General features: G+C 48.3%; 2 protein-coding genes across 6 annotated transcripts in view; one reads left to right on the forward strand and one right to left on the reverse strand.

Annotated features, from left to right (window-relative positions):
• The window catches only part of TRAF3IP1 (TRAF3 interacting protein 1), a 96,399-nt gene extending 95,085 nt beyond the window's left edge, over nucleotides 1–1,314 (reverse strand). Inside the window, exon 1 of one of the 3 annotated variants that reach the window (XM_045033010.1) lies at nucleotides 1,104–1,314. In XM_045033010.1, coding sequence (XP_044888945.1) covers nucleotides 1,104–1,226 — 123 coding nt within the window. In that variant the 5' untranslated portion in view covers nucleotides 1,227–1,314. The remainder of the gene's footprint in view (nucleotides 1–1,103) is intronic. The other 2 variants (XM_045033012.1, XM_045033013.1) reach the window with 2 other exon arrangements.
• LOC123378813 (anterior gradient protein 1-like) lies at nucleotides 1,092–26,757 on the forward strand. Of its 3 annotated transcripts, none has more exons than XM_045033015.1 (8): nucleotides 1,092–1,124; nucleotides 12,656–12,811; nucleotides 15,162–15,225; nucleotides 16,459–16,511; nucleotides 19,620–19,696; nucleotides 20,528–20,591; nucleotides 25,424–25,510; nucleotides 26,361–26,757. In XM_045033015.1, the coding sequence occupies exons 2-7, from the start codon at nucleotides 12,661–12,663 to the stop codon at nucleotides 25,450–25,452; spliced, it is 438 nt and encodes a 145-aa protein (XP_044888950.1). In that variant the 5' UTR covers nucleotides 1,092–1,124; nucleotides 12,656–12,660; the 3' UTR covers nucleotides 25,453–25,510; nucleotides 26,361–26,757. The 3 variants fall into 3 exon arrangements, with proteins under 3 accessions (XP_044888950.1, XP_044888949.1, XP_044888951.1); XM_045033014.1 differs by lacking the exon at nucleotides 1,092–1,124 and adding an exon at nucleotides 11,645–11,868; XM_045033016.1 differs by lacking the exons at nucleotides 1,092–1,124; nucleotides 26,361–26,757 and adding an exon at nucleotides 11,645–11,868 and having other exon boundaries at nucleotides 25,424–25,894.

The raw sequence follows: 26,757 nt of genomic DNA on the forward strand, positions 1-26,757 counted from the left end.
TCTTTGATTATTAACATGTAAATATGCCCAATGGTCTGTGATGGGATGTTAGATGGGGTGGGATCTGAGTTACTACAGAGAATTCTTTCCTGGGTGCTGGCTGGTGAGTCCTGCCCACATGCTCAGGGTTTAGCTGATCGCCATATTAGGGGTCGGGAAGGAATTTTCCTCCAGAGCAGATTGGCAGAGGCCCTGGAGATTTTTCACCTTCCTCTGCACCGTGGGGCACGGGTCACTTGCTGGAGGATTCTCTGCACCTTGAGATCTTTAAACCACAATTTGAGGACTTCTATAACTCAGACATAGGTCAGGGGGTTGTTACAGGAGTGGGTGGGTGAGATTCTGTGGCCTGTGTTGTGCAGGAGGTCAGACTAGATGGTCCCTGCTGACCTTAAAGTCTATGAGTCTAATAAGTTTGATGAAGATGGGCAAAACCTCTTGTCCCCACACATGAGAAAAGGGAGGCAAAAGCATGGCACAGATACTGACTGCAAGGACGGAAGGGGTTTCTCCTTGCTCTAACAACTCCCCGCCCCGGCAGCAGGTAGACAGCTACAATTCTTCTGTCAACCTAGTTGTGTCCACAGCAGGGGTTAGGTCGCCCTAACCACACTGCACAGGGTGTGAAATCGTTCACAGCCATGTAGCCAGGTTGCCCTAAGTTTTAGGTGTCTGAGACCAGGCCTAGGTGAGTGGCCAATGGCCACACTGCAGGCCAGTGGAAGTACGGGCCCTAAACCCAGGCCTCCTACAGGAGCAGCCCCTGCTCTAGCCACCAGGTAAGGAGGCCTCCCCGCAGCTGGAGGGCTCTGCCCTCTCCCCAGGCCCACGCTGCCCGCCCCCCGGGGGCTGGGCTCTAGTTACACGCCCCTCCGTGGCCTCCGCAGCCGGGAGCCAGACTCCCAAGGCAGCAGCGTGCAGCACTGTGCCGGGGAGGGGGCTTCCCAGGCCCTCCCACCAGGCCCGGCCTGCGCAGGGGCTGAGGGGCAGCGCACTCCCGGGGCGAGCCTAGCAACGGGGTGACGCGGAGCCCGGTACCGCCGCCGCCTCCCGGGGGCCGAGCCCGGCCCCGCCCCCCGCCGCCGCCGCCGCCGCCGCCTCACCTCGCCGATCACGTCGTGCAGGTAGCGGAACGGGGGCTTGCTGAGCAGCCGGTCGGTGAGGGGCGGTTTGCGGATCACCCGCCCCAGCGACTCCTGCGTGCGCCGCACCACGGCCCCGTTCATGGCGGCCCCTCAGCACCGGCCGGGCCGGCTCGGGCTCCGACCCCTCCCGGTATGCCCCGCGCCGCCCCCGACTGCGCAGGCGCAGCTCCCGAGACAGCTGTTACTACCCACAACGCGGCCCTAGCAACAGGCCGGAACAGCCTGTTTGGGCCCCGCCCCCACCGACTCCCCCCGCTCGTCGAGCGGCCCCGCCCCTCCGGGCCCGATCCGGGCACCAATGGGGTCAAAGGGAGGTGGGGGGCACCGCTGGGGCGGGATGGTGCCAGTAAGGGTGCGGGGCTACAAATGGGGGGGGGGTGACATTAGCGTTGCCAACATTCTGATCGCACAAACCGAACACCGAAGCCCCCACCCTGCCCACTACGTTCCCCCTCCCTCAGTGGCTCGCTCTCCCCCACCCTCACTCACTTGCACTGGGCTGGGGCCGGGGCTGGGGTGCAGGAAGGGGATAAGGGCACTAACTGGCTCTGGGGTGGGGCTAGAAATAAGGGGTTTGGGGTGCAGGAAGGGGCTCCAGGCAGGGGTGGGGGTGAGGGTTCCAGCTGGGCGTGCAGGCTCTGGAGTGGGGCTGGGGATGAGGGGTTCGGGGTGCAGGAGGGGGTCCAGGTTGGGGAGATGGGGCCAAGGGATTCAGAGTGCAAAGACCAGGCTGTGGGTTGAGGCAGGGGGTTGGGGTACAAGATGGGGTGAGGGCTCTGGGGTGGAGCCAGGGATGAGGGGTTCAGGGTGTGGGAGGGGGCTCTGGGCTAGCACTGCAGGCTCTGGGGTGGTGCTGGGGCTGAGGGGCTTGGGGTGCAGGAGGGGCTCTGGGTTTGTGAGGGCTCCGGGCTGGGGGTTGGGGCACGGACTTACCTTGGGCATCTCCCAGGCAGCGGCGGGCTACGGCAGGCTGCCTGCCTGTCCTGGCACCGTGCTGCGTGCATCCTGGAAACAGCCAGCAGGTCCAGGTCCTAGGTGGGGGGGCCAGGAGGCTCCACGCACCACTCTCGCCTGCAGCACCGCTTCCTCCCCTAGCTCCCGTTGGCCGGTTCCTGGCCAATGGAAGTGCGCAGCCGGTGCTCAGGGCAGGGGCAGCATGTGGAGCCCCATGCCCCCCCAGCTTGGAGCCAGACCTGTGTGAAACCACAGTGCAGTTTTCCTCACCCATAAGCCCCTAAGACCAGCAGAGCATCCCCCTACACACACACCCTTGATCTCAGCACAGTGGTACAAACACTAAGGTGCCTGTGGGCCCAGCCCCTGCCTGCTGTGCCACCCCTATACCAGGGACTCCCCCAAGCCCTCTCTCCCTGAGGACTCAAGCTGGTCTGGCTCCCATTCCAGCAGGCCTCTCAGTGGTTCCCTGAAGTTCCCACTAGGCTGGTGACTTAATGAGAGGCTGAGAGCTCTGTGGTCTGTGTGGATCTCGTGTGACAGAGACTGGTAAAGCCTTGGGATTTCCCATTCTGGGAAAGTCTGATCCCAGCACATATGGCTTCCCAGAGACTGCCCCCGAACCCTGGCTCGGACCCCCAGAGATGGCAAGGAGACACAAAGCCCAGCAACTTCTGTTGCAGGAAGATCTAGACTCTTCAAAAGTCTTTGGAGCAATCCCTGAGCCCATTTGCACTCTCCCCATAGGAGCCAGAACAAAGCCCTAAGGGGAAAGAAAAAAGACACCAAAATCCCAGCACTGTCATGAAGTCAGGTGTGAACATCCCACCATGCACAACACCATTCCCTCTGGCTGTGCAGGGGTTACACCTGCCCCATTGCTACTCTCATCACAGCCCTTCCATTGGGCAAGTACTCTACGATTCCCCACTGCCAGTTCAAGGCACTCCCCACTGCAGCTGTCACATTGTTAGGCCTGAATAAAGATGTAGCACAAAACCAGTTGTGCCAACCTGACTGAAGTCAAGCATCTAGAGGTTTCTGGGTAATCTCAGAGTGGAAAATACTGAGAAGCAGCATTGTCTCACAAAGCCCTGGGAAACAGTGAGATCAGTGAAGGGGCTGGGACCAGCTGTGTTATGTTAAGAAACAAACTGTCTCAAGAACTGATAAGAAACACAAGCATCTCACAGTTCTGACTCTAACTCCTTGGTTTAGTGTTCGGTGTGTTTTAACTCCCTCGCATTCCTAACCTTTGGCGCTTGTTGAGATATTAACAATGTAATGCTGTAGAGACTAGGCATGCATATATATTAAAAGGTGTCTAATTTCTAGTTGTTAGACAAAGGGGGTGGGTTGGTTAAGTAAATGATTTATGACGTAATAAAACTGTCTATATAGGCTAATACTAAGCTGTAAAGGGGGGGCTGGTTCTCTTCGGATACGAGCTGTTCTTTACTGATGCGTGCACTTGTCAATAAAGAACTTTTGATCGGACCTTGCTGGTGTTGCCTGTCTCTCTGCGGTCAGACAACGAACTTCGCTGTTGGGGTTCGAGTCCCCGACAACATGTATGTCCTAAAGGAAGATCTGGTCCTTTTTACTCACACTGCCACTAATGTTTGGAATTAAAATTTTGATATGCCTATGAAAAATCAGGTTTCTTGTGGTGCATTATGACTGCATACACCTTTATCAGCCCAACCGCCCAGCTCAGCTGCTCTGCTAAAGAACACCCTTGAGCAGCAATAAAGTAGGAATAACTGTTACAGGGTCACTTATCCCTCTCAACTTTCCTTTCCAAAAGTACCATATTCAGACATACTCAAATTCAAGTGCTGCAGGGTAATGGAAAGGCTGAGTGAGAATGTGACTGAACATGGCTCTCAGAATCTGCTTCAGGAGCAAAAATAGGAGGTGGGAGGACGACAAATTCACATTAGTTCAGGCAAGGGAGGGTGCCAAGCAGCAGGAGAGTTTGCTGCTGAGCTCATGAGAGCAGGTACTTCAGCACAAAGAGCTTGGAGGGAAGTAGTTTGTCTCTTTTTTCTCAGTTTGAAACAATCTGAAACTGATGAGATTCCCAGATCAACTGTGCCTCAGAGGACCTCAGGCGCCTGGGAAGAGTAGGAGGTGCTGACAGTTTTCTACATCCAAGGACTTTGGAAGGAGTCTCACAGGAATCTAGAAGAGTGGGAAGAAGAAACTAGGGAGGAGGAACTGTGCTTATTTTGGAACTGTCTGGGTTATTTGGACTTCTGCCACTGGCTCTCCATGGAGTGTTTGCAATGCCTGAGAAGGACTGGGAGGAAGAGTCTTCGGGGGTTCTGTTAAATGTGAACTTTAGTGTTTATTTGGATGGCGAGGTGGTACCCTGAGAAAGGGTGGGTTGGTTTAGCTGGAGAGTCAGAGGCTAGCAAGCCACAAAGACAGTGTAAATCCCTTTGGACCCAAAGAGAAGCACTTGGAATTGAAGGCCATGTCCTGGAGCAATGACGCAGAGAAGGCTTGAGGCTTGGACTTGGTCTCTATTTCCTTTTTGGGGCCCATGGATAGAACCGCCGCTGGTTGGGAGCTCCATTCAATCCCATCATATTAAGGTGGGAACTTGTGATGTGGTGTTAACAGTGGGATCTGTGAAAAGGGGAGAAATATGAAGACTAGAGAGCTCTTATCGGTGGGGTAGAGAGCTGAGCAAAGTATTTCCATTCAGTTTCTGGGAGCACCCCAATGGAGAGAAGAGACATTTTCTGGAAGCAGAAAATGTGGAAATAGAACACAACAAATGGGGATGTGGTAAATAACAAAGAGGACAGGTCACTGATCCAGAGTGATCTGGATTGTTTGCTAAGCTGGGCACAAGCAGATACATATGCATTTTAATATGGCTAAATAGATATGTCTAGGAACAAAGAATGTAGGCCAGAAGGGCAGGGGCCTCTACCCTGGGAAGTAGTGACTCTAGAAGAGATGTGGGGGTCATGGTGGATAATCAGCTGAGGATGAGCTCCCAGTGCAACACTGTTCCCCAGACACTAACAGTGGAGCATTCTGTTTACAGCATATATTGAAAACCCGAAAACAAGCAGCTTACAGCTGTGCACAGTACACCCTACAGTGTGGTATTTTTAAAAAGCTTACGTTAAAAATCATTTGCCTTTGAAACAACCACACAATGCCAGGCAAGTCAAAATCAAGAGAAGTAACCAGAAAACTTAGAACTAGGAAAGAATTGTCATGTGCTAGGGAACAGGCTTTCTTGGAACATTCTTTTGAAATTTCCACCCCTTATATTCAATATTTTAAAAATAATTATTAGTCCTCAAGGGCCAAAATCTTCCCATAGAACATGGATGCACACAACTATTTTAAAGAAGCCTTACTGAGGGTGCAGGAACAAATCATCCCAATGTGCAGAAATAGTAGCAAATATGGCAGGCGACCAGCTTGGCTTAACAGAGAAATCTTCAGTGAGCTTAAACACAAAAAGGAAGCTTACAAGAAGTGGAAACTTGGACAGATGACTAGGGAGGAGTATAAAAATATTGCTCGAGCATGCAGGGATGTAATCAGGAAGGCTAAAGCACAATTGGAGTTGCAGCTAGCAAGGGACGTGAAAGGTAACAAGAAGGGTTTCTACATGTATGTTAACGGCAAGAAGAAGGTAAGGGAAAGTCTGGGACCCTTACTGAATGGGGGAGGCAGCCTAGTGACAAATGATGTGGAAAAGCTGAAGTACTCAATACTTTTTTTGCCTCTGTCTTCACAGACAAGGTCAGCTCCCACACTGCTGCACTGGGCAGCACAGTATGGGGAGGAGGTGAGCAGCCCTCAGTGGTGACAGAACAGGTTAAGGACTATTTAGAAAGGCTGGACGTGCACAAGTCCATGGGTATGGATGCAATGCATCCAAGGGTGCTGAGAGAGTTGGCTGATGTGATTGCAGAGCCATTGGCCATTATCTTTAACTCATGGCAATCGGGGGAGATCCCAGACAATTGGAAAAAGGCAAATATAGTGCCCATTTTTAAAAAGGGAAGAAGGAGAATCTGGGGAACTACATCTCAATCCCCAGAAAAATCATGGAGCAGGTCCTCAAGGAATCCATTTTGAAGCACTTGGAGGAAAGGAAGGTGATCAGGAACAGTCAACATGGATTCACCAAAGGCAAGTCATGCCTGACCAACCTGATTGCCTTCTATGATGAGATAACTGGCTCTGTGGAAATGGGGAAAGCAATGGATGTGATATACCTTGACTTTAGCAAAGCTTTTGGTACGGTCTCCCACAGTATTCTTGCCAGCAAGTTAAAGAAGTATGGATTGGATGAATGGACTATAAGGTGGATAGAAAGCTGGCTAGATCATCAGGCTCAATGGGTAGTGATCAATGGCTCGATGTCTAGTTGGCAGCCAGTATCAAGCGGAGTGCCCCAGGGGTTTATCCTGGGGCCGGTTTTGTTCAACATCTTCATTAATGATCTGGATGATGGGATGGATGGCACCTTCAGCAAGTTTGCAGATGACACTAAACTTGGAGGAGTGGTAGATACGCTGGAGGGTAGGGATAGGATACAGAGGGAGCTAGACAAATTAGAGGACTGGGCCAAAAGAAACCTGATGAGGTTCAACAAGGACAAGTGCAGAGTCCTGTACTTAGGACAGAAAAATCGCATGCACTGCTACAGGCTGGGGGCCAACTGGCTAAGCAGCAGAAAAGGACCTGGGGATTACTATGGACAAGACTCCGGATATGAGTCAACAGTGTGCCCTTGTTGCCAAGAAGGCCTGCGGCATATTGGGCTTCATTACTAGGAGCTTTGCCAGCAGATCAAGGGAAGTGATTATTCACCTCTGCTCGGCACTGGTTAGGCCACATCTGGAGTATTGCGTCCAGTTTTGGGCCCCCCCATTACAGAAAGGATGTGGACAAATTGGAGAGAGTCCAGCAGAGGGCAGCAAAACTGATTAGGGGGCTGGGGCACATGAGGAGAGGCTGAGGGAACTGGATTTATGTAATCTGCAGAAGAGAAGAGTGAGGGGGGATTTGATAACAGCCTTCAACTACCTGAAGCGGGGTTCCAAAGAGGATGGAGCTCGGCTGTTCTCAGTGGTGGCAGCTGACAGAACAAGGAGCAATGGTCTCAAGTTGCAGTGCGGAAGGTTTAGGTTGGATATTAGGAAAAACTATTTCACTAGGAAGATGGCGAAGCACTGGAATGGGTTACCTAGGGAGGTGGTGGAATCTCCTTCCTTAGAGGTTTTTAAGGCCCAGCTTGACAAAGGCCTGGCTGGGATGATTTAGGTGGGGATTGGTCCTGCTTTGAGCAGGGGGTTGGACTAGATGACCTCCTGAGGTCTCGTCCAACCCTAATCTTCTATGATTCTATGAACTGCTACTCAGTGTGGAACTTGGACTTTAGTCAGTTATTTTAAACAACATATATTATGGCTCTGCGGACACACAATGTATTTGTTTAGCAGATCCTGCCCGAGGCTTTGCTTTATCAAACTTTCAGTCGTTGAGAGGCCAGACCCTAAATGCTTATTTTTGTTTAAGCTTTTAATTTCAAAGACAGTTTAAGGTTTCCAGGGAGAAAACATTCTATATTTCCAGTCTTCTCTACCAGTTAATTAAGGCTGCTTCTCTCCACTGCCCCTAGTCTTGAAAGCCCAGCCTGAGCCACAGTGTCCACACTGCTATTGTTAGTGTGCTAGCTCGAGCCTCGCTGGCTTGAATCGGTGTATCTGGATTTGGAGGCTCGCACCCAGCTGCAGTGTAGAAATAGCCATAAATACTAGTGGCTGTTCTGCTCCAATTTGAGCACCTCAAATGAAGTGCCCAGCAGCCTGGATGAAAACAATAAGCTGTCAAGGGCCGAGCACATTTGAAAATCTGACCCATGTGGATTAGGATAAAACACATTGCAGCAAGACAGCTAGAAAGAATAAGTGATTTAGTTGTAAGCATTTCAGTGAATGGATGCTACAAGCAGTTGTAAGTACAGTTTAAAACTAGCTTTTATATTTAAAGAAGGGACCAGATTCAATGGAGCTGAATACACCAGCTGAGGATCTGGCCCACAAAGCTTAATTAGCATCATCAGAAGTGACCTTCCATATCTATCATGAGACCTATACAGGACTTAGAGATTTATCCACGCTGCTTTGATGCTATTTTGTTTATTTTTTGGCTACTAGCAGTTCCTGTAGGATTTCAGCTCCACAATGGCCCCATTTCTCAGCTGCTGCACCCAGCAATGATCTGGCTAGTGAAACGTGTCCCAGAACCACAACTGCTTCTTTGGCTTATTCCACTTGTAGGCAAAGCTGATTTTTCCCTCCTCTTCTCCCTCAAGCGTGATAAAAAACAAAGCTATTGTCTCTGTTTTGCTCTAGGTGGAAACCAAGAAAGAGACTGAAGTGCCTGTATGGGTTGTTTTTCAGATATGAAAACTCCTAATTAGTCACCCTGCAAACACACCTTAAAATACTATGGTAGCAAATACACTGTGTTCAGAGATAATGCTTAGAAGTGTACGGCTATTCGGTTTCCAGGATAAACACTTCCTGGTCCTTTTGATCACTTACATTCAATTTCTGTGCCAAACATTTAAAAGCATTTCATTTCTCTTTTATGTTTATCTGCTCAAGCTATTGATTAGAGGGACCGGTCTGATTTCCAGTACAAATCTAGCTGGCTTATCTGTGTTTGGTTGCTCTGAATAAGACCCTAACTATGATAACCGGCCTTCATATTGTAACAGGTATACACCATTGAATGTTAATAGAAAATCTTGTTTGTTTTATTCTATTGAATCAAATAAAATGGACTTTGTAACTAATGGGTATAGATGAAACAAACCTGCTTGCACAATCAGGAGAAGTGGTTCCCAATGTGTCTAGTCAAGGAACATGTTACAACAAGCCTCCAGCTATTGCCATTCTCTGAATCTGTTCTCTCTCCATTGAGAGACAAGGTGGGCAAGGTAATATCTTTTATTGGACCAACTTCTCTTGGTGGAAGAGACAGGCTTTTGAGTTTACACAGAGCTCTTCATCAGTTCTGGGAAATGTATTCAGAGTGACACAGCTACAGGGCCAGGGCAACCATTTAGCCAACCTAGGCGGTCGCTAGAATTTGTGGGGGCGGCATTTTCTTCAGCAGCGACCACGGTGGCCGGATCTTCGGCCACCCCGGTCGCCACCAGCATTTAGGCGGAGAGAGGTGGGGCAGGGGAGTGCGGGGAGGGTCGCCTGCAGCAAGTAAGGGGAGGGGTGCGACACGCAGGGGAAGTCCCCGCCCCAGCTCACCCCTGCTCTGCCTCCGCCCCGAGCACGCTGTCGCTATTTCACTTCTCCCGCCTCCCAGGCTTGTAGTGCCAATCAGCTTAGGCGCCGCAAGCCTGGGAGGCGGGAGAAGTGAAGCAGCCACGGCGTGCTCGGGGAGGAGGCGGGGCAGGGGTGAGCTGCCGCGGAGGGGGCGCCTCAGGGCGGAGGGGAGGAGCTGCCACAGGGGGGCCGCCTCAGAGCGGGGGCTCGGGGACGGGGGAGGGCGCAAAGTGGAAGTTTCGCCTAGGGCATGAAAAATCCTTGCACCGACCCAGCACAGCTAAATACAAGGTGGAAAAGATTGTTAAGCATAAGGAGCTAACACATGTTGCAAGAGACCATTCAAGCTGACGTAAGCAGTTAATGCCTCTGCAGTCACAGGACAAAGGAGGGTTAGTGGGTTACAGATTGTTGTAATGAACCATAAATCCGGTGTCTTTACTAAGCTGATTATTTTTAGTGTCCTGCCAAGTTATAAATTCAAGTTCCTTGGCTCATCTTTTGAAGATGTTGTGCAGGTTTCCTTTGAGGAATGAGGATTAAAAAGTCAGATATGGAGTGATCGCTTTGTGAAAAGTGTTCACCCATGGGTAGTATAGTGTTTTTGTCTTTCATCATTTTTCTGTGTGAGTTCATTCGAGAGCATAGTGACTGTCTGGTTTCACCCACGTAATTGTTATTGGGGCGTTTAGTGCACTGGATGAGGTACACCACATGCCTTTTGAAACCATGAATGGTCTCTTGCAACATGTGTTAACTCTTTATGCTTTACAATCTGTCCCACCTTGTGTTTAGCTGTGACACTCCGAGTACCATCTCTAGACCTGAAGAGCTCTGTGTAGCTCAAAAGCATGTCTCTTTCACCAACAGAATTTGGTTCAATAAAAGATATTCCTTCACCCTCCTTCCCATACCCTGGGACCAACACGGCTACAACAACACTGCAAACTCTCTCTCTTGAGGTGAAGTAGCTGAAATTGGACACAATAATCTACCTAAGAGTGGGCATTTGCTCTAGTGTAATTCAATTCTTTGGATTGTTTATTCCATTTTTACCATTCATCTTCTGGCTCAACTCCTCCAAGATGTTTAAAAATCCAGTGGGAATTTCACCTTCATTTTTCCTAATTGTTTTAAAGAACAAGGCTATAATCCCCTGTGGGGGGTTGGAAGGTCCCTTGGCCATGGTTTATGACAGGCATGGCCAAACTGCAGCTTCTGAGCAACATGTGGCTCTTTTACAGTTAAAATGTGCCTTGCAGACCCCCCCGCTTCTCTCCCACCAGACTGGGCCTGCAAGTTGGGGGAGAAGCTCGAGGCTTCTGCCCTGCAGCAGGGTGGTGGGATTAGGGTTTTCTGCCCTGCAGGACAGGTCTGTGTCTTGCAGCTCTCAAACTTCTGAAGATTAAAGTATGCGGTTCAGAGGGTCAGTAAGTTTAGCCATCCCTTGTTTATGACGTTACAGGGCCCCCGGTTTGTATTGTAACACTAATCTTCATGCTACCACCTAGATTATCCCATTTATTTACTGCTCTTCCCCGGGATCAGCTCTTGTATTAGACTGCTGTTTTCTATGGCTTCAACATGGTTCAGTTCACAACAGGATTTTGCCCTTTACATTGTGGTAGTTTATCTTCCTTACTATTTAATCTCTTCTAAAGCACCTTAACCTAAAGCCTTTTGTAAACGCAAGTACATTGTGGGCATGGACAGCTGGTCTAATGGGTTACACTGGATGTCAAGAGAGAGGCCAGATGCTTTCCACGCACTACCCTTACACTCTACAGTAGTTGTGAGAGTTTACTGACACAGCCAACCAGGCTGATGCAGGGAGTTAGCCATTCTACTGTAATTCAGTCCTGCGTAGCTGAAGCTATAGTAATATGCAAAAATGAAAAAAGAATTGATTACATTGTCAGGCCCCTTTGAGATGCTGCAGAATGCTAACAAACAATATCCATTGAAAATTTCTTCAAGTGGTTTTGAACAGAAATGACACTAACTCTTTTTGAAGAATTTAAGAAACAAAAATAAATTACATATATGATTTCCTCTTAATAAACTTTTCATATGCATTTAGACCAAAATCTTAGACCAGCTCGTGGCTTAGAGACACTTAGCCCATGCTTAGGGAAGCATATATGATAAAAGAAGGTGTGTCCAGTTTAAACACTATAGTGAATACTTTCATTAATCACTATCCCATGATTAAAACCAAGCACATGGCTGTGTCGATTAAAAGAAAGCTATTATAGGAAGGTTGTTCTGCACTTTGCCAGGATCAGGATATCCTGGAATTTCAGTTGACATTCATCCTCACTAACTAAGCAAATACAGGGGTATAAATAATTGTTAGCTTACTTATTCCTACCACAGATGAGTAACTGGAAGAGGTGCATTTTCACAGTCTGCTCAGAGACCTCAGCCTAAGGTTCCAGGTGAGAAAATCATTCTAAGAAAATGCATTTTTATAGGACTGTCTTTTTCCTGAAAAGGATATGCATTTCCTTTCCAAGGTGTACGCTTGCTCCTTGCTGCAGTTCCTACAGCTCTCATTGTTATTCTGTAGGTTAAAAACTGTAACAAAGAAATTAAAATAAGTAAAAATCTGTAAAAAAATTATTTCAAGAGCTGTAAAGGATTGTTGCTGGTGTATTTGACATCACACACTGATCCATGAAGCAATGTCAAACCAACATTGTCAAACATAGCTGATTCACTTTTGGCTACAAGCATATAAATATAAAGTCTCATCTTCAGAGCTGCCGAGCAACCCCAGCTCCCACTGAAGCACACCTTTGAAAATCAAGCTACTTTGATTAAAGTGGATTTGGAAACCTATTTTTAGGCAATGAGATTGAAAACTTTTGACCTCAGAGTTAAAGAAAAAATTCAGAGGTGCAGTTGTAATAAGATACATAGAAATGTTTGTCAATGCAGGAAAGCTCCTCTACTTTTCTTGAGGAGTGGATCACTAAAGTCCAAGATCCAGTGGCTCAGTATAGATAGAGACCCAAGATCCTGTTGGGTTATTCATAATCATTTGCTCCAACAATAAGCAGACAAGGTGCTTTGACCAGAAACAATGCTTCCTGAGTAACTTCTGCTGAAGTGAGGTGTCCATGAGACATGGCTTATAGGCATTTCACAGTTGTATCGTCTTACGCAGAGGCTGTCTAAAGATTTTCTCTCTTAACTCTAGACACGTCTGAATTTACTTTCCAGAAAACATGCACTCCTTTCAGTTACTGTGTTCTCTCCTCCTCTGCAATGCCCTGGTGGTGGCTGCCCAGAGAAAACTACAGAAGGATCCTGAGCAGGAGGAGCAGGAGGAGGAGGAGAACGTCACGCGGATAAGGATGCCTCAAACTCTCTCCCGAGGTGAGATGGTGAAGTCTCTGAGCAAAGCATTTATCTGTATTAGCATTTCCATGTGAGGCCCATCCACATAACTTCTGGGCATCTTACCTTCGCAAAAATAATGTATAAACATGAATAGCACCCGTGCACCCAGGTAGTCAAATGACTTCTGTTGCTTCCCAATAGTTACAGTCAGTGGCTGGGAGACCTTCTTCCCTCATTGCCATTCAGAAATATAGTCCCAAGCCATTACTTAAAGAGGTGCACTTTGATTGGGCCCTGAAGGCCAGTAAATCCTGCCTCTGGCGCTCGGGGAGGTTGGGACATCTTCCACAGCTTTCAGCTTGTACGGGACTACAATGCTTCCAGACCCAAATTTGGATGGGCTGTGAAGGGGAGTGTAAACGGGCTACTCACCGCCGCGGCGCCTCCTGCTGGTTTTTCCGGGGAATTAGCTCTTTTTCAGCCCGGAGCGCCCTCTGCTGGCCGGTGATCCGCCTGTTTTCTTATTGGCCCCGTGTCCCTCCCAGGACTCCAGTGCCCCTTTAACTGGGTTTCCCCCTCCCCGGGGAACCCCCACCCTGCTTTCCCCGCTTTGCCTCAGAATGGCTACTGCCCAGTCGTGCTCTAGCCCCAGCTCCTGGGACAGACTGCAGTATCCGCCTTCTCGTCACAGGCAAAGGGGTTTGGACCTGGTGCTCTTCCTACCCCTGGGTCGCCCCTTGCAACCCCCAGTACCTGTGGCCTACCGCTAGGCTGCAGCCTGGGGTTTTCCAGGCTGTAGCTCCCCAGCTCCTTAGCCTGTTCCCAGCCCTGCTTCACCCAGGTACTTTACCTCTGCTCATAAGCAGCCAGGCCCATCCCTCTCTGAAGGCAGAGAGAGACTGTCTGTGCTCTGGCTTCCCTGCTTTCTTATAAGCCCCAGGGCTTCAGTTTGGGGCGTGGCCCCAGCTGCGGCCACTTCCTTACTCGGCCCAGCTTCCAGAGCCACGCCTCTCAAGCCCTGGCAGGCAGCTTTTCAAGCCCCTCTGGGCAGGAGCAGAGGTTGCTCACCCTGTCCCAAGTTGCTGGCTGCCATTCAGCTACTTAGAGGTTAAGCAAAGTGTAGGCAGGAAGCAGCTGCCAGCAGGTTCAGCTGTGCCATCCCCTCCTACTCATCTTGGCAGGCAAATGTCTGCAGCTATGGCTCCTGACTGCAGCCAGCTCCATTCTTCCTTCAGAGCTGCTCCTCTGCCGAGAGTCAGGGCAGCATCTTTCCTTCCTAGGGGCCAGGCACAAGGCCAGGGACCAGGAGGAGGAGGAGAGCAATATTTGTAGAGTGAAAATCATAAGTTTTAGTATCCAGCCCCCAACTGTTTATGGGTTGGATCCTCAGCTGTCCTAAACTGATGTAGCTCTATTGACTCCAGGTGGGCTAACTTGTTTTGCATTAGCTGTGGGTCTGGGCCTACATATAGAATGTGGAAAATCCCAAGTTTTGAAAAGAATTGTGTAGATTTTTGATAACCTGCTTCTGTTGATAGATTTCTTAAATGTTCTTCAAAGTTGGGTGTGTATCTAATCACTAAAGCACAACTGTCCTGTAAAATGTAGATGTTTGGAATATTGAAATAATGTATATTTGGGTAATTGTCATATAATTGATCAAAGGAATATACCTGATTGGTCTTATCAAGAAAATGAGTAAATCTAGTAAGACCACAAAGGTCCCAGTCTTCACATAGACACACATAGAGGGGGGAAAAGGATTATTACAAAAAGGGAGACAAGGATGAGATTAGAAGGCATTTATGAATTGTGGCAACTCTTGTTCCTATGCCCATTGTATGCTAAGTAAATGGGTTAATTATTGTAGTGCGGATAAAGTTAGACCATAGAAGAAAAAGATGTATGGAATGGGGCCATCCTCCATGAAAGGAGGTGTTTTAAATGAAGGGATAATGGGTAGTTTAGTGCTTGTGAAAAGGGGGTACAGATACCTGGGGGTATCATCTAGCAGAACAAAAGCATGTGTGTTACTGAACCGTGTGAGTGGCTGCATCTGTAGTAGAGTGCAATAATGTGACATTCCTATCCTGTGGTCTACCAGGTGTCTAGTGGAAATTGTTCAATACTTTGCAGGTGAGACATGGATTGGGCAGAGCTTAAATGCATTTTATGTGGTTCCAGTTTTTTTTCCCAAGCTTCCTCCCTCAGAGATATTCCAAGTTCTTCATTCTCTTTTGTCCTGGATAAAAGGAGTGATGAGTAGTAGACAACATTTAGCCTTTGGCAACATTGGTCAGCAAAGTCTGGACATCCACCTGCTCCAGAGATCAACTGTGCCATTTGTACACAAATGAAATTAATCAATCTATTTTCTTCTCTATAGGATGGGGTGATGAAATTGAATGGGTTCAGACATATGAAGAAGCTTTAACTAGATCAAGAAACAGGTAATCTTTAGTTATTCTTATTTTGCTGCATCATAAAAGGATTTGCATAGGGACATTGGTGGTGATTCTACAAGAAGCTATTGTTTAAATAGGCAAAATGTGCTAATATGATGCTAAAACCATGGACTATGATTGTGTTATGATTGATTTGTATTCCAACAATGAGCGAGGCCCTACTCAGATCTGATACTCCATTGAAGCTAGGCACCGTACCAATATACTGTAAAAAGCAACTCCTGCCCACAATGGCTTTGGAAAAACTAAAGCTCATGAACATTCTAGGAACTACAGTTCCACTTACGTCATTTGACACCCTGACAGAGACTCATCTTCGTTTTCCTTGTACAAGCCTGATTCTCCAAGATGACAAGTGTCTTTCAATCCTGTTGATTTAAAGAGCAGCTGAATAGAACTTCGGTGGGAGGTGACCTCCCAGGAGATGAGCAGCTTGTAGGATTGGGTCCACAGTATTTATCAGATTAATTTCGAATGCAGTTGCTGCTGTAACTGAAAGCTTTCACACTTCAAAAGTCTTGGACTTCTATATTATAAAATCAATCAGACTGAAGAGAGTTATAGAAATGTAGTTTCATCAAACTTCATTTGCGTGTTACGGTTTCACTAGAATCTTTGTACATGATCCTTTCTTTGTATATCACCATCTCCATATGATCAAATAGCCATAGACTTGGAATATGAAGGGACATTCCACTTATAACAGCTAAGCAATGCACAAGACCATAGTATGGGAAGTATACTTGGAAGATCCACTGACAAACGAATCAAGCTCTTCTCATAGTTCCTGGATGTGGATTTTAGCAGCATCAGAACCCCATTAAGAACATAAGAACATAAGAAAGGCCGTACCGGGTCAGACCAAAGGTCCATCTAGCCCAGTATCTGTCTACCGACAGTGGCCAATGCCAGGTGCCCCAGAGGGAGTGAACCTAACAGGCAATGATCAAGTGATCTCTCTCCTGCGATCCATCTCCATCCTCTGACGAACAGAGGCTAGGGACACCATTCTTACCCATCCTTGCTAATAGCCATTTATGGACTTAGCCACCATGAATTTATCCAGTCCCCTTTTAAACATTGTTATAGTCCTAGCCTTCACAACCTCCTCAGGTAAGGAGTTCCACAAGCAGTTATAACCCGGTAACAACATAGTTGCTTATATGTTAGTGTTTTCTAAAAATGACCTGACATGCCACCTTTTTCATGTCCTTTTAGCAAGAAACCTCTGATGGTCATCCACCACTTAGAAGAATGCCCTTATAGCCAAGGTGAGAAAAAAGGAAACCCTTCTAAATCAAACTGAACCCCTTCTAAGACCTCCTGAATCATGTTCCAAAACAGGAGCAATAAAGCATGCTTGGGTTATAGATAAGAGTGTGGAATAAAAGGTCCATAACACCTTTTTGCATAGCAGCCTGCTTTAGGTCAAAACTTCAGTGGCTGAGGCACTGTCTATGGAGGGTAAACCTGTTTGCTTTTTGGATCAGTGTTCAAAATAGCCTTGGCACCTAGACTTCCTCGGAGGACACTGACAAGGGACATGAAGTCATTGCATCTTCCTTCACCCAGACCCAGCCAGGGTAAAGCTCAATTTATATTAATCGGGGGTTATAATTTTATCAGAAAGAGGGCTCAGATATTCTGTTATTCTTTTATAGTTATGTAGTATATACAAAATTACAAAACAGTATGTGATCATGTCATTAAAGACTGCATCAGCAGACATACGGGACAAGGGGGCAAAAATATTAATTTGAGCATTTTCTAACTTTGGAGTGCTTGACGTTGCAACCTTGATGTTGTTAGTTGGCCTGAGTGTTTGTGTGTTCTTCCCTGGGCTTTCCCAGCTCTGCACAGATAGCTGGTCCAGCAGAGCTCTGGGCTTCACAATTCACTTCACAATGAAGTTTGAAAAAAATAAGTACAAAACAGGGTCAGAATGGCAAGTGTCATGCAACCTTAATTACGGGCATCGCTAGCTGTGCCACTGCTAATTATTTTTATTATTTATAAAGGGACCTTCATGCTTATAATATTATATTATATTATTATATATTATTATATTATGGTATTCTGAAAATGGGATGAGTTAGATACTGGTAAAGAAATGACTTGCCAATGGCATGCAGCAGCCATTCTCTGATCAACATGGTCTAAAACATCTAGAACAAAGGTTCTCAAACTGTGGTCAGTGGACTACCAGGGTTCCACAGGCTCCATTCAGGTGCTCTGCAGCTAGTTCCCTCTAAGGTGCGCACCTGGACAGCTGCACACGGGAGAATGAAGGGCCATCCACCTAATTAGTGGAGCTGCGCAGGCATGGCTCCACTAATTAGGTGCCTGGAACCTGGAGAAGATGCACATGTAAGGTGAGGTGGTGGCTTTGGGGGGAATAGCGGGTAGATAGGAGGGGGCAGTGGGGTGAGAAGAGGGGGTGGGGAATTTGGGATGTGCAGGGCTACGGCGGCCAGAGAAAGAGGTGACTTTCCCCAGCTTCAGGGCTGCGGCTGCTGGGGAGATACGGCCCTCCTTCCCAGCCTCAGCCCTGTGGCTGCTGTGGCAGGGAGAGACACCCCCCCTTCCTAGCCCCAGCTCAGGGGCTGCGGCAGCAGGGGAGAGAGGGAGAGACACCACCCAGCCCCAGCTCGGGGGCTGCCACAGCGGGAGACAGATCCATCACATCTGAAAGGTAAAACTACTGATACGAAAATATAAGTTGTGTGCTTTTATTTGTGGAACAAAAAAAGTTAACTTTTTTTTTATATATAGCGCTTTTATTCAACAGTTAGCTAACGGTACAAACAACATTTGGAAAGATCATTAAGTGGTCTGCCGAGACCTTCAGCAATTTTCAAGTGGTCCGTGGAAAAAAAAGTTTGAGAACCACTGATCTAGAATAACTTTAGATGAGACTTCTTTCCAAATGTAACATCTCATCTCCAGGATGGCATCTCTTAGAAGTGCAGTGACTTCTGATTGCTCTATAATGCCACCACGAGGCCTGAGAACGCAGTCTGGTGTGGCATTTTAAGACAGGACCTTCAAGCCTTCAAGAGCATATGCCACCATCTATATCAGGGGTGGGCAAACTTTTTGGCCTGAGGGCTGCATCGGAAATTGTATGGAGGCCGGTTAGGGGAGGCTTTGCCTCCTCAAACAGCCAGGTGTGGCCCAGCCTTTCCCATCCGCCCCCCTCCCCGCTTCTTGCCCCCTGATGCCCCCCCCAGGACTCCTGCCCCCATCCAACCCCCCATTCCCTGACGGCCTGCCCGGGACCCCTGCCCCATCCACCCCCCCCGGCTCCCTGTCCCCCGACCGCCCCCGGAACCCCCACCTGACTGCCCCCTGCTGTCACATCCAATTCCTCCTTTCCTTCCTGACTGCCCCCTAAGACCCCTGCCCCATACAACCACCTCTTCTCCCTGTCCCCTGATCGCTCCCAGAACCCCTGCCCCTGACTGCCCCCCTGTCTCCCGCCCTCTGACCACCCTGTCTATACCCCCGCCCCCTGACCACCACCCCGAACTCCCCTGCTCTCTATCCAACACCCCCTGCTCCCTGCCCCCTTACCGTGCTGCCTGGAGTACCAGTGGCTGGCGGTGCTACAGCTGCACCACCTGGCTGGAGCCAGCCATGCCACCACGCAGCACAGAGCACTGGGTCACGCCAGGCTGTGCAGCCCTGCCGCCCCAGGAGCTTGCAGCCCCGTCGCCCAGAGCATTGCGCTGGCGGCACAGTGAGCTGAGGCTGCAGGGGAGGGGCCAGGCAGGAGGGTCCTGCGGGCTGGATGTGACCCACGGGCCATAGTTTGCCCACCTCTGATCTATATTTATAAGCCAGTCAATCATTCCAAGAGGGAATATTGGTACCTTTCCATTACCTAAGAAGAGCCTTTTTTTGCCAAAGAAAAGCTGATAAGATATACTGCGCTATTAGCTTTTCATCCCACTGTAGGTCATTCAGAACAAATTGAGGATCGCATGTAAATTCTGACCTCAGTATTTCCTGCAACATTTTAAGTACTTGTTATTATAGTGGTTTTAGTTCTATGCAGCATAAAACATGCACACCTGCATGATTCCTGTTCTGTCTTGTAATGCCAACGACTATTGGAGGAAGTCAAGTTAGATTTATGATTGAGTCCCACAAAGGGAATGAACTATTTTACATTACATCAAGCAGCAACTAGCTTCACAGGCAAACAACAGATTTTTTACTGCTTAGTTTATTAGACCTGAATTATCCAAGCCTTATCTAACATGTGCATGTGATAGTTTGAAGATGTTAACCATAAATTGATGGTTTTAGGAACACAATAAGCTGATATGAAACTGAGCTGCAGATCAAATTCCCCACCTAAATTTTTTTTTTTTTAGCTTTAAAGAAAGCTTTTGTTTCCAGCCCAGAGATCCAAAAGATGGCTCAAGAGGATTTTATTATGCTTAACCTGGTGGTAAGATCATAATTTAAAAGTCATAATTATCAAAATATATGATGGGAAGCAGAATAAAGAGTCTTAATAGCAAATCAGAAATTGACTTCTTTGGGGTTTTTTATTAATTCTTTTATTTTCATTCAAATATCTGGTTTCCAAGCTGCTGGAAACCCACAACAGGGTTTGCTAAAAATTCTGTTTTTTAGGAGGAGGAAGAGACAGAGCCCTAGTCTACACTTACCGCGCGGGTCGACGCGGTGAGTTCGACTTTCCGGAGTTCGAACTATCGCGTCTGATCTAGACGCGATAGTTCGAACTCCGGAAGCGCTAGTTCGAACTCCGGTACTCCACCTCGGCAGCTGGAGTTAGCAGAGTCGACCTTGGAGCCGCGGAGTTCGGTTCCGCGGCGTCTGGACGGGTACGTAGTTCGAACTAGGGTAGTTCGAATTCAGCTACGCTATTCACGTAGCTGAATTTGCGTACCCTAGTTCGACCCCCATTCTTAGTGTAGACCTGCCCAGAGACATTACTACGCTCAAATCCAGATATATTTATGTAATCCAGTCTCAAATAGTTTTCTTGGGACCTCTATTGGCAGGCCACGGTCAGTAACAGGATACTGAATTGAGTGGGACGTTGTTCTGATCCAACACAGCAAGCCCTACATAACTAACTATTGGTGCTGCGTTAGATGCAGGGGGAGGAGAGCGACTCCATAGCACCACCCCACCAATTGTACTTGAAGCAAAATAAAGACTGATTAGTTTGTTCCAGTTCTAGTACTTTGACTGATGTGACAGCTGTTCTGATAACGACCCATCACAAAAAAGTTATTTAACTTTCTTTCAGCATTCGAGCACAGATGACAACATGGCCCCCGATGGCCACTATGTCCCTAGGATCCTCTTTGTTGGTGAGCTTCCTATTTCTTTGTGATAATCAAAGAATAGTTGCCTTGTGTGATGTGTAGCACAGATTCCTTGCTTGGGCAGCAGAGTTTGTTTTTTAAAGCTGCAGGACATTATGACCAAGCTTTGCAAAAGTGGCTAGTGATTTTTCTTGCCTAACCCGAGACATTTTAAAGAGATTTGCTTTTCTGAGACTGGCTGCTCAGCACTATCTGAAAACTGGGCTCCTTTAAGGTGTAAAGTCAGGCACCAAGCAGTAGTCACCTTATTTAAATGTTGGCCACCATGGGCCAAATCCTCAGTTGGTATAAATCAGGGTACGTCTACACTACGGGATTATTCCGAATTTACATAAACCGGTTTAGTAAAACAGATTGTATAAAATCGATTGCGCGCGGCCACACTAAACACATTAAATCGGTGGTGTGCGTCCACGGTCCGAGGCTAGCGTCGATTTCGGGAGCGTTGCACTGTGGGTAGCTATCCCATAGCTATCCCATAGTTCCCGCAGCCTCCCCCGCCCCTTGGCATTTCCGGGTTGAGATCCCAGTGCCTGATGGGGCAAAAATCATTGTCGCGGGTGGTTCTGGGTACAGCCTCACCCCTCCCTCCCTGAAAGCAGCAGACAACCGTTTCACGCCTTTTTTGCTTGGTGAACTGTGCAGACGCCATAGCACAGCAAGCATGGACCCTGCTCAGCTCAGTACCGCAATCGTGGATGTTTTAAACACCTCGCGCACTCTCGTGCAGTATATGCTGAACCAGGACCTTCAAACCGAGTCGAGGAGGAGGCGGATACGGCAGCGCGGCGATGACAGTGATGAGGACGTAGACACAGAATTCTCTCAAACTGCGGGCCCCTGCGCTTTGGAGATCCTGATGGTAATGGGGCAGATTCTATCCATTGAACGCCGATTTGGGGCCCGGGAAACAAGCACTGACTGGTGGGACCGCATTGTGTTGCAGGTGTGGGACGATTCCCAGTGGCTGCGAAACTTTCGCATGCGTAAGGGCACTTTCATGGAACTTTGTGACTTGCTTGCCCCTGCCCTGAAACGCCATAATACCAAGATGAGAGCAGCCCTCACAGTAGAGAAGCGAGTGGCGATAGCCCTGTGGAAGCTTGCAACGCCAGACAGCTACCGGTCAGTCGGGAATCAATTTGGAGTTGGAAAATCTACTGTGGGGGCTGCTGTGATGCAAGTAGCCAAAGCAATCACTAAGCTGCTGCTACGAAAGGTTGTGACTCTGGGAAACGTGCAGGCCATAGTGGATGGCTTTGCTGCAATGGGATTCCCTAACTGTGGTGGGGCGATAGATGGAACCCATATCCCTATCTTGGCACCGCAGCGCCAGGGCACCCAGTACGTAAACTGGAAGGGGTACTTTTCAATGGTGCTGCAAGCACTGGTGGATCACAAGGGACGTTTCACAAACATCCATGTGGGATGGCCAGGGAGGGTTCATGACGCTCGCGTCTTCAGAAGCACTACTCTGTTTAAACGGCTGCAGCAAGGGAATTACTTCCCAGACCAGAAAATAACAGTTGGGGATGTTGAAATGCCTGTCGTTATCCTGGGGGACCCAGCCTACCCCTTGATGCCATGGCTCATGAAGCCATACACAGGCAGCCTGGACAGTGGTCAGGATCTGTTCAATTACAGGCTGAGCAAGTGCAGAATGGTGGTGGAATGTGCATTTGGCCGTTTAAAGGCGCGCTGGCGGACATTACTGACTCGCTCAGACCTCAGCCAAACCAATGTGCCCTATGTTATTGCTGCTTGCTGTATTCTCCACAATCTCTGTGAGAGTAAGGGGGAGACCTTTATGGCGGGGTGGGAGGCTGAGGCAAATCACCTGGCCGCTGATTACGCGCAGCCAGACACCAGGGAGATTAGAAGAGCACACCAGGGAGCGGTGCGCATCAGAGAAGCTTTGAAAACGAGTTTCATCAATGGCCAGAGTACAGTGTGACTGCTGTGTTTGTTGATGAACACCCAACCCCCCTTGATTGACTCATTCCCTGTAAGCAACTCACCCTCCCCCTTCGAGTACAGCTTACTTATGCAAATAAAGTCACTCTCGTTTAAAAATCATGAATTCTTTATTAATTCATTATAAAAAGAGGGAGAGAAGTAAGGGTGTGGTTTGGGAGGAGGATAGGAAGGATGGAGAAGGCCATTACAAAAATTTCACATTAACGACAGCCTTCTGGTTGGGCTGTCCACGGGGGTGGAGTGGGCGGGTGCACGGAGCCTCCCCCCACGCATTCTTACATGTCTGGGTGAGGAGGATATGGAACATGGTGAGGGTTGAGGGTGGTTACACAGGGGCTGCAGCGGTACTCTGTGATCCTGCTGCCATTCCTGAAGCTCCACCAGACGCCGGAGCATGTCAGTTTAATCACGCAGCAGCCCCAGAGTTGCATCCCGCCACCGCTGATCTTCCTGCCGCCACCTCTCATCTCGGTTGTCCCTCCTGTCCTCACGTTCACTGGCCTCTTTCCTGTAATTTGATACCACGTCCTTCCACTCATTCAGATGAGCTCTTTCATTGCGTGTAACTTCCATAATATCCGAGAACATCTCATCTCGCGTCTTCTTTTTCCTGCGCCTTATCTGTGCTAGCCTTTGGGATGGAGGAGGGAACACTTGAAATATTTGCAGCTGCATGAGAGGGAGAGAAATATTTTAAAAGATACATTTTACAGAACAATGGTTATACTCTTTCACAGTGAACAGCACTATTCACCTTACATAGCCCATGTGATTTCCCTACAAGGTCGCATTTTTCATCTTAATACTGAGTGCCTGCAGCTCTGTAGTTACAGATCTCACAGACACAGGTCCAGGCATCAGAATTCAGCTTGCATGCGGCCATGGTAAGCCACTGTCTTTCGGCTTCTGCAGTGATTTACCCCTCCCCCCAATGCATGGCTAATACCACGCTATCTCCCTGCTAATCAACACCCTTCCCACCCCCCCACCCACTGCGTGGCTGGTAGCTTGGGGAAGCCCCGCTGGCCAAACACAGAAAAGATCATCGGCATTTCATTCCTCCCCTCCCCCCGCTTGGCTACGTGGAGGAAAGGATTTTTTTTTAAGCTGCTGCAGTCCACGAACCCAGTAGGAAAATGGCCATCCACCTTACTTAAATTCCTGATTTTTAACCAGGTTATCCTGAACGATATCACTTTGCTGAGGATAACACAGCGAGATAAAGAGCGGATGCTTCTTGAATGCCAGCAATCACCGGGACCATACGCTGCTATGCTTTGCCACGCAATGATACCGGACTACTTGCTACATGCATGGCGTGGTAAAGTGTCCTACCATGGTGGGCGGAACAAGGCTGCCTTGCCCAGAAACCTTCTGCAAAGGCTTCTGGAGTACCTACAGGAGCGCTTCATCGAGATGTCCCTGGAGGATTTCCTCTCAATCCCCGGACATGTTAACAAACTTTTCTAAGTAACTATACTGTCTGCGAATGCATCCCAAGTCCTCAGGGCAAATCAATCATTAAAAAACGCTTGCTTAAAAAACAATGTTTGCTATTTACAAAGGTACACTCACCAGAGCTCCCTTCCATGGCGTCATTGTCTGGGATACTTGCTTGGGAGGGCTGGGAGGAGGGTAATTCCGTCAGGGTGATAAAAAGCTCCTGGCTGCTGGGGCTCACGGAGTGCTGTGTGCTCTCTGCTAGGTCTTCCTCCTCTTCTTCATCTTCATCTTCCCCGTCTGCATAATCCTCAGCCATGGCAGAGATTACAACCCCCACCTCGGAATCCACGATCAGGGGTGGGGTACTTGTGGCGCAGCCCCCTAAAATTGCATGCAGCTCAGCATAGAAGCGGCATGTTTTTCGACCTGCCCCGGACCTTCCGTTTGCTTTTTTGGTTTTCTGGTAGGCTTGTCTGAGCTCCTTAACTTTCACTCTGCACTGCACTGAGTCCCTGCTGTGGCCTTTATCCGTCATAGCCTTTAGAAATTCTTTCAAATACTTTTTCATTTCGTCTTTTGGAACGCAGTTCTGTTAGCACTGAATCCTCTCCCCATATAGCGATCAGATCCATTACCTCCCGAGCAGTCCATGCTGGGGCTCTTTTTCAATTCTCAGGAGACTGCATTGTTAACTGTGCTGATGAGCTGTGCGTGGTCACCTGTGCTGATGAGCTCTCCACGCTGGGGAAGCAGGAAATGAATTTCAAAAGTTCGCGGGGCTTTTCCTGTCTACCTGGCCAGTGCATCCGAGTTCAGAATGCTGTCCAGAGCGGTCAGTGGTGCACTGTGGGATACTGCCCGGAGGCCAATACCGTCGATTTGCGGACACACTAACCCTATTCCGATATGTTAATCCCGATATTAGCGCTACTCCTCTCGTCGGGGAGGAGTACAGAAACCGATTTAAAGAGCCATTAAAATCGATATAAGGTGCCTCCTAGTGTGGACGGGTGCAGCGTTAAATCGGTTTTATGCTCCTAAAACTGATTTAAACGCCTAGTGTAGATCAGGCTTTTGACTAGGAAGAGTATTGCCAGAGGTTTGTTTAGCAAATGCACGTTTGGTTTGTAAACCGTGGCTAACCAAGCTTGGAAGCACCTCATGTAGAGGCATGCATTTTGGATCACGAAGGTGCATGAGGCCATGTGACCTATTAGTTGGAGGCAGTCTCAGGCGGTGACCTGGGGACTGTTGCCAAGTTTTGTAGCCAGAAGTTTTATGGTGTTGAATCGGTCGGGTGGGAGAGATGCCAGCCCCGTTCTGGAGTCAAGATCTGCTCCTATAAACTCCACGTGTCGGGTAGGACGTAATGTGGATTTGTTTTTGTTTATATGCAGACCAAGAGATAGGAAACAATCGATGGTGAGTTGTGCGAAGAGGAGAGCTTTGTCGAACATGGAGGCCTTGAGAAGGCAATCGTCGAGGTAAGGGAATATTATGACCCCTTTTTTCCTGAGGTAGGCAGTGACTACCACTAGGAGCTTGGAGAAAACCTGGGAGGCGGTGGAAAGGCCGAAGAGTAGAACCCTGTTGGAAGTGCATTGAGCCGAGGGTAAAACGAAGGAAACGTCTGTGGGCTGGATAGATGGTGACATGAAAGTAGGCATCTTGAAGGTCGAGAGCTGAAAACCAATCACCCTGCTCTAGTGCTGGGATTATGGTGGTGAGAGTAACCATCTTGAACTTCTGCTTTTTGATATATTTGTTGAGCCGCCTGAGGTCGAGGATCGGTCGCCATCCTCCAGTTTTCTTTTCTGTTAAGAAATAATGGGAGTAAAACTCTTTCCCCTTGTGACATTCGGGCACGAGATCTATAGCCCTCAGTTGAAGGAGATGTTGCAGTTCATTCCGGAGGGGTAGCTCATGAGAGGGGTCCCTGAAGAGGGACGGGGAGGGTGGGTGGGTGGGAGGTAAGGAGAGGAAGGGGATAGAATAACCAGTTGTGACGACCTCTATAACCCACTTGTCGGTGGTAATGTTCTGCCATTGATGAGAAAATGGCCGTAGGTGGTGTCCAAAAATAGTTGCAGGTGGTGCATGCGCTGAAGTGGGAACGCTGTTTTCGAGACCCTCAACCAAAGGTTCAGATCTGCTTATTAGCTGGAGGGAGTTGAGGCGCTCCAGAAGAATTGGGGCGACGACGCTGATATCTAGATCTCTGGCATTGCTGTTATTGTTGTTGTTCCTGAGACCTATGGAAGTGCTGTGTATATATAACAGGGTAGCATGGACAGTGGTAAGGTTGATATCTATACTGTCGCCTTCTGGTCATAGGGGTTTGGATTCCTAAAGACCGGAGGGTTGCCCTTGAATCCTTCATTGAGTGAAGCACGTCATTCATGGTGGAAGCAAAGAGTTTGTCACCGTCGAAGGGAAGATCTACAATGGTACTTTGAACCTCACGAGGAAAAGAAGAAGAGGACAGCCATGAACCTTGGTGCATGACCACTGCAGTGGAGGTGGATCTTGCTGCTGTATTGCCTGCATCGGGGGCTGCTTGAAGACCTGTACGTGATATGATTTGCCCCTTGAAAGATAAGCCTGTGAATTGTTGTTTCTTTTGTTCTGGAATGTCTTCAATAAAGTCCATGAATTTGTTATAATTTTTGTGGTCGAACTTAGCAAGAACTGCAGTATAATTGGCAATATGAAGCGGATAGCAGGGTGGCTG

Source organism: Mauremys mutica, chromosome 10, assembly GCF_020497125.1.
Source record: "Mauremys mutica isolate MM-2020 ecotype Southern chromosome 10, ASM2049712v1, whole genome shotgun sequence".
In the NCBI taxonomy this organism is placed as follows: Eukaryota; Metazoa; Chordata; order Testudines; family Geoemydidae; genus Mauremys; species Mauremys mutica.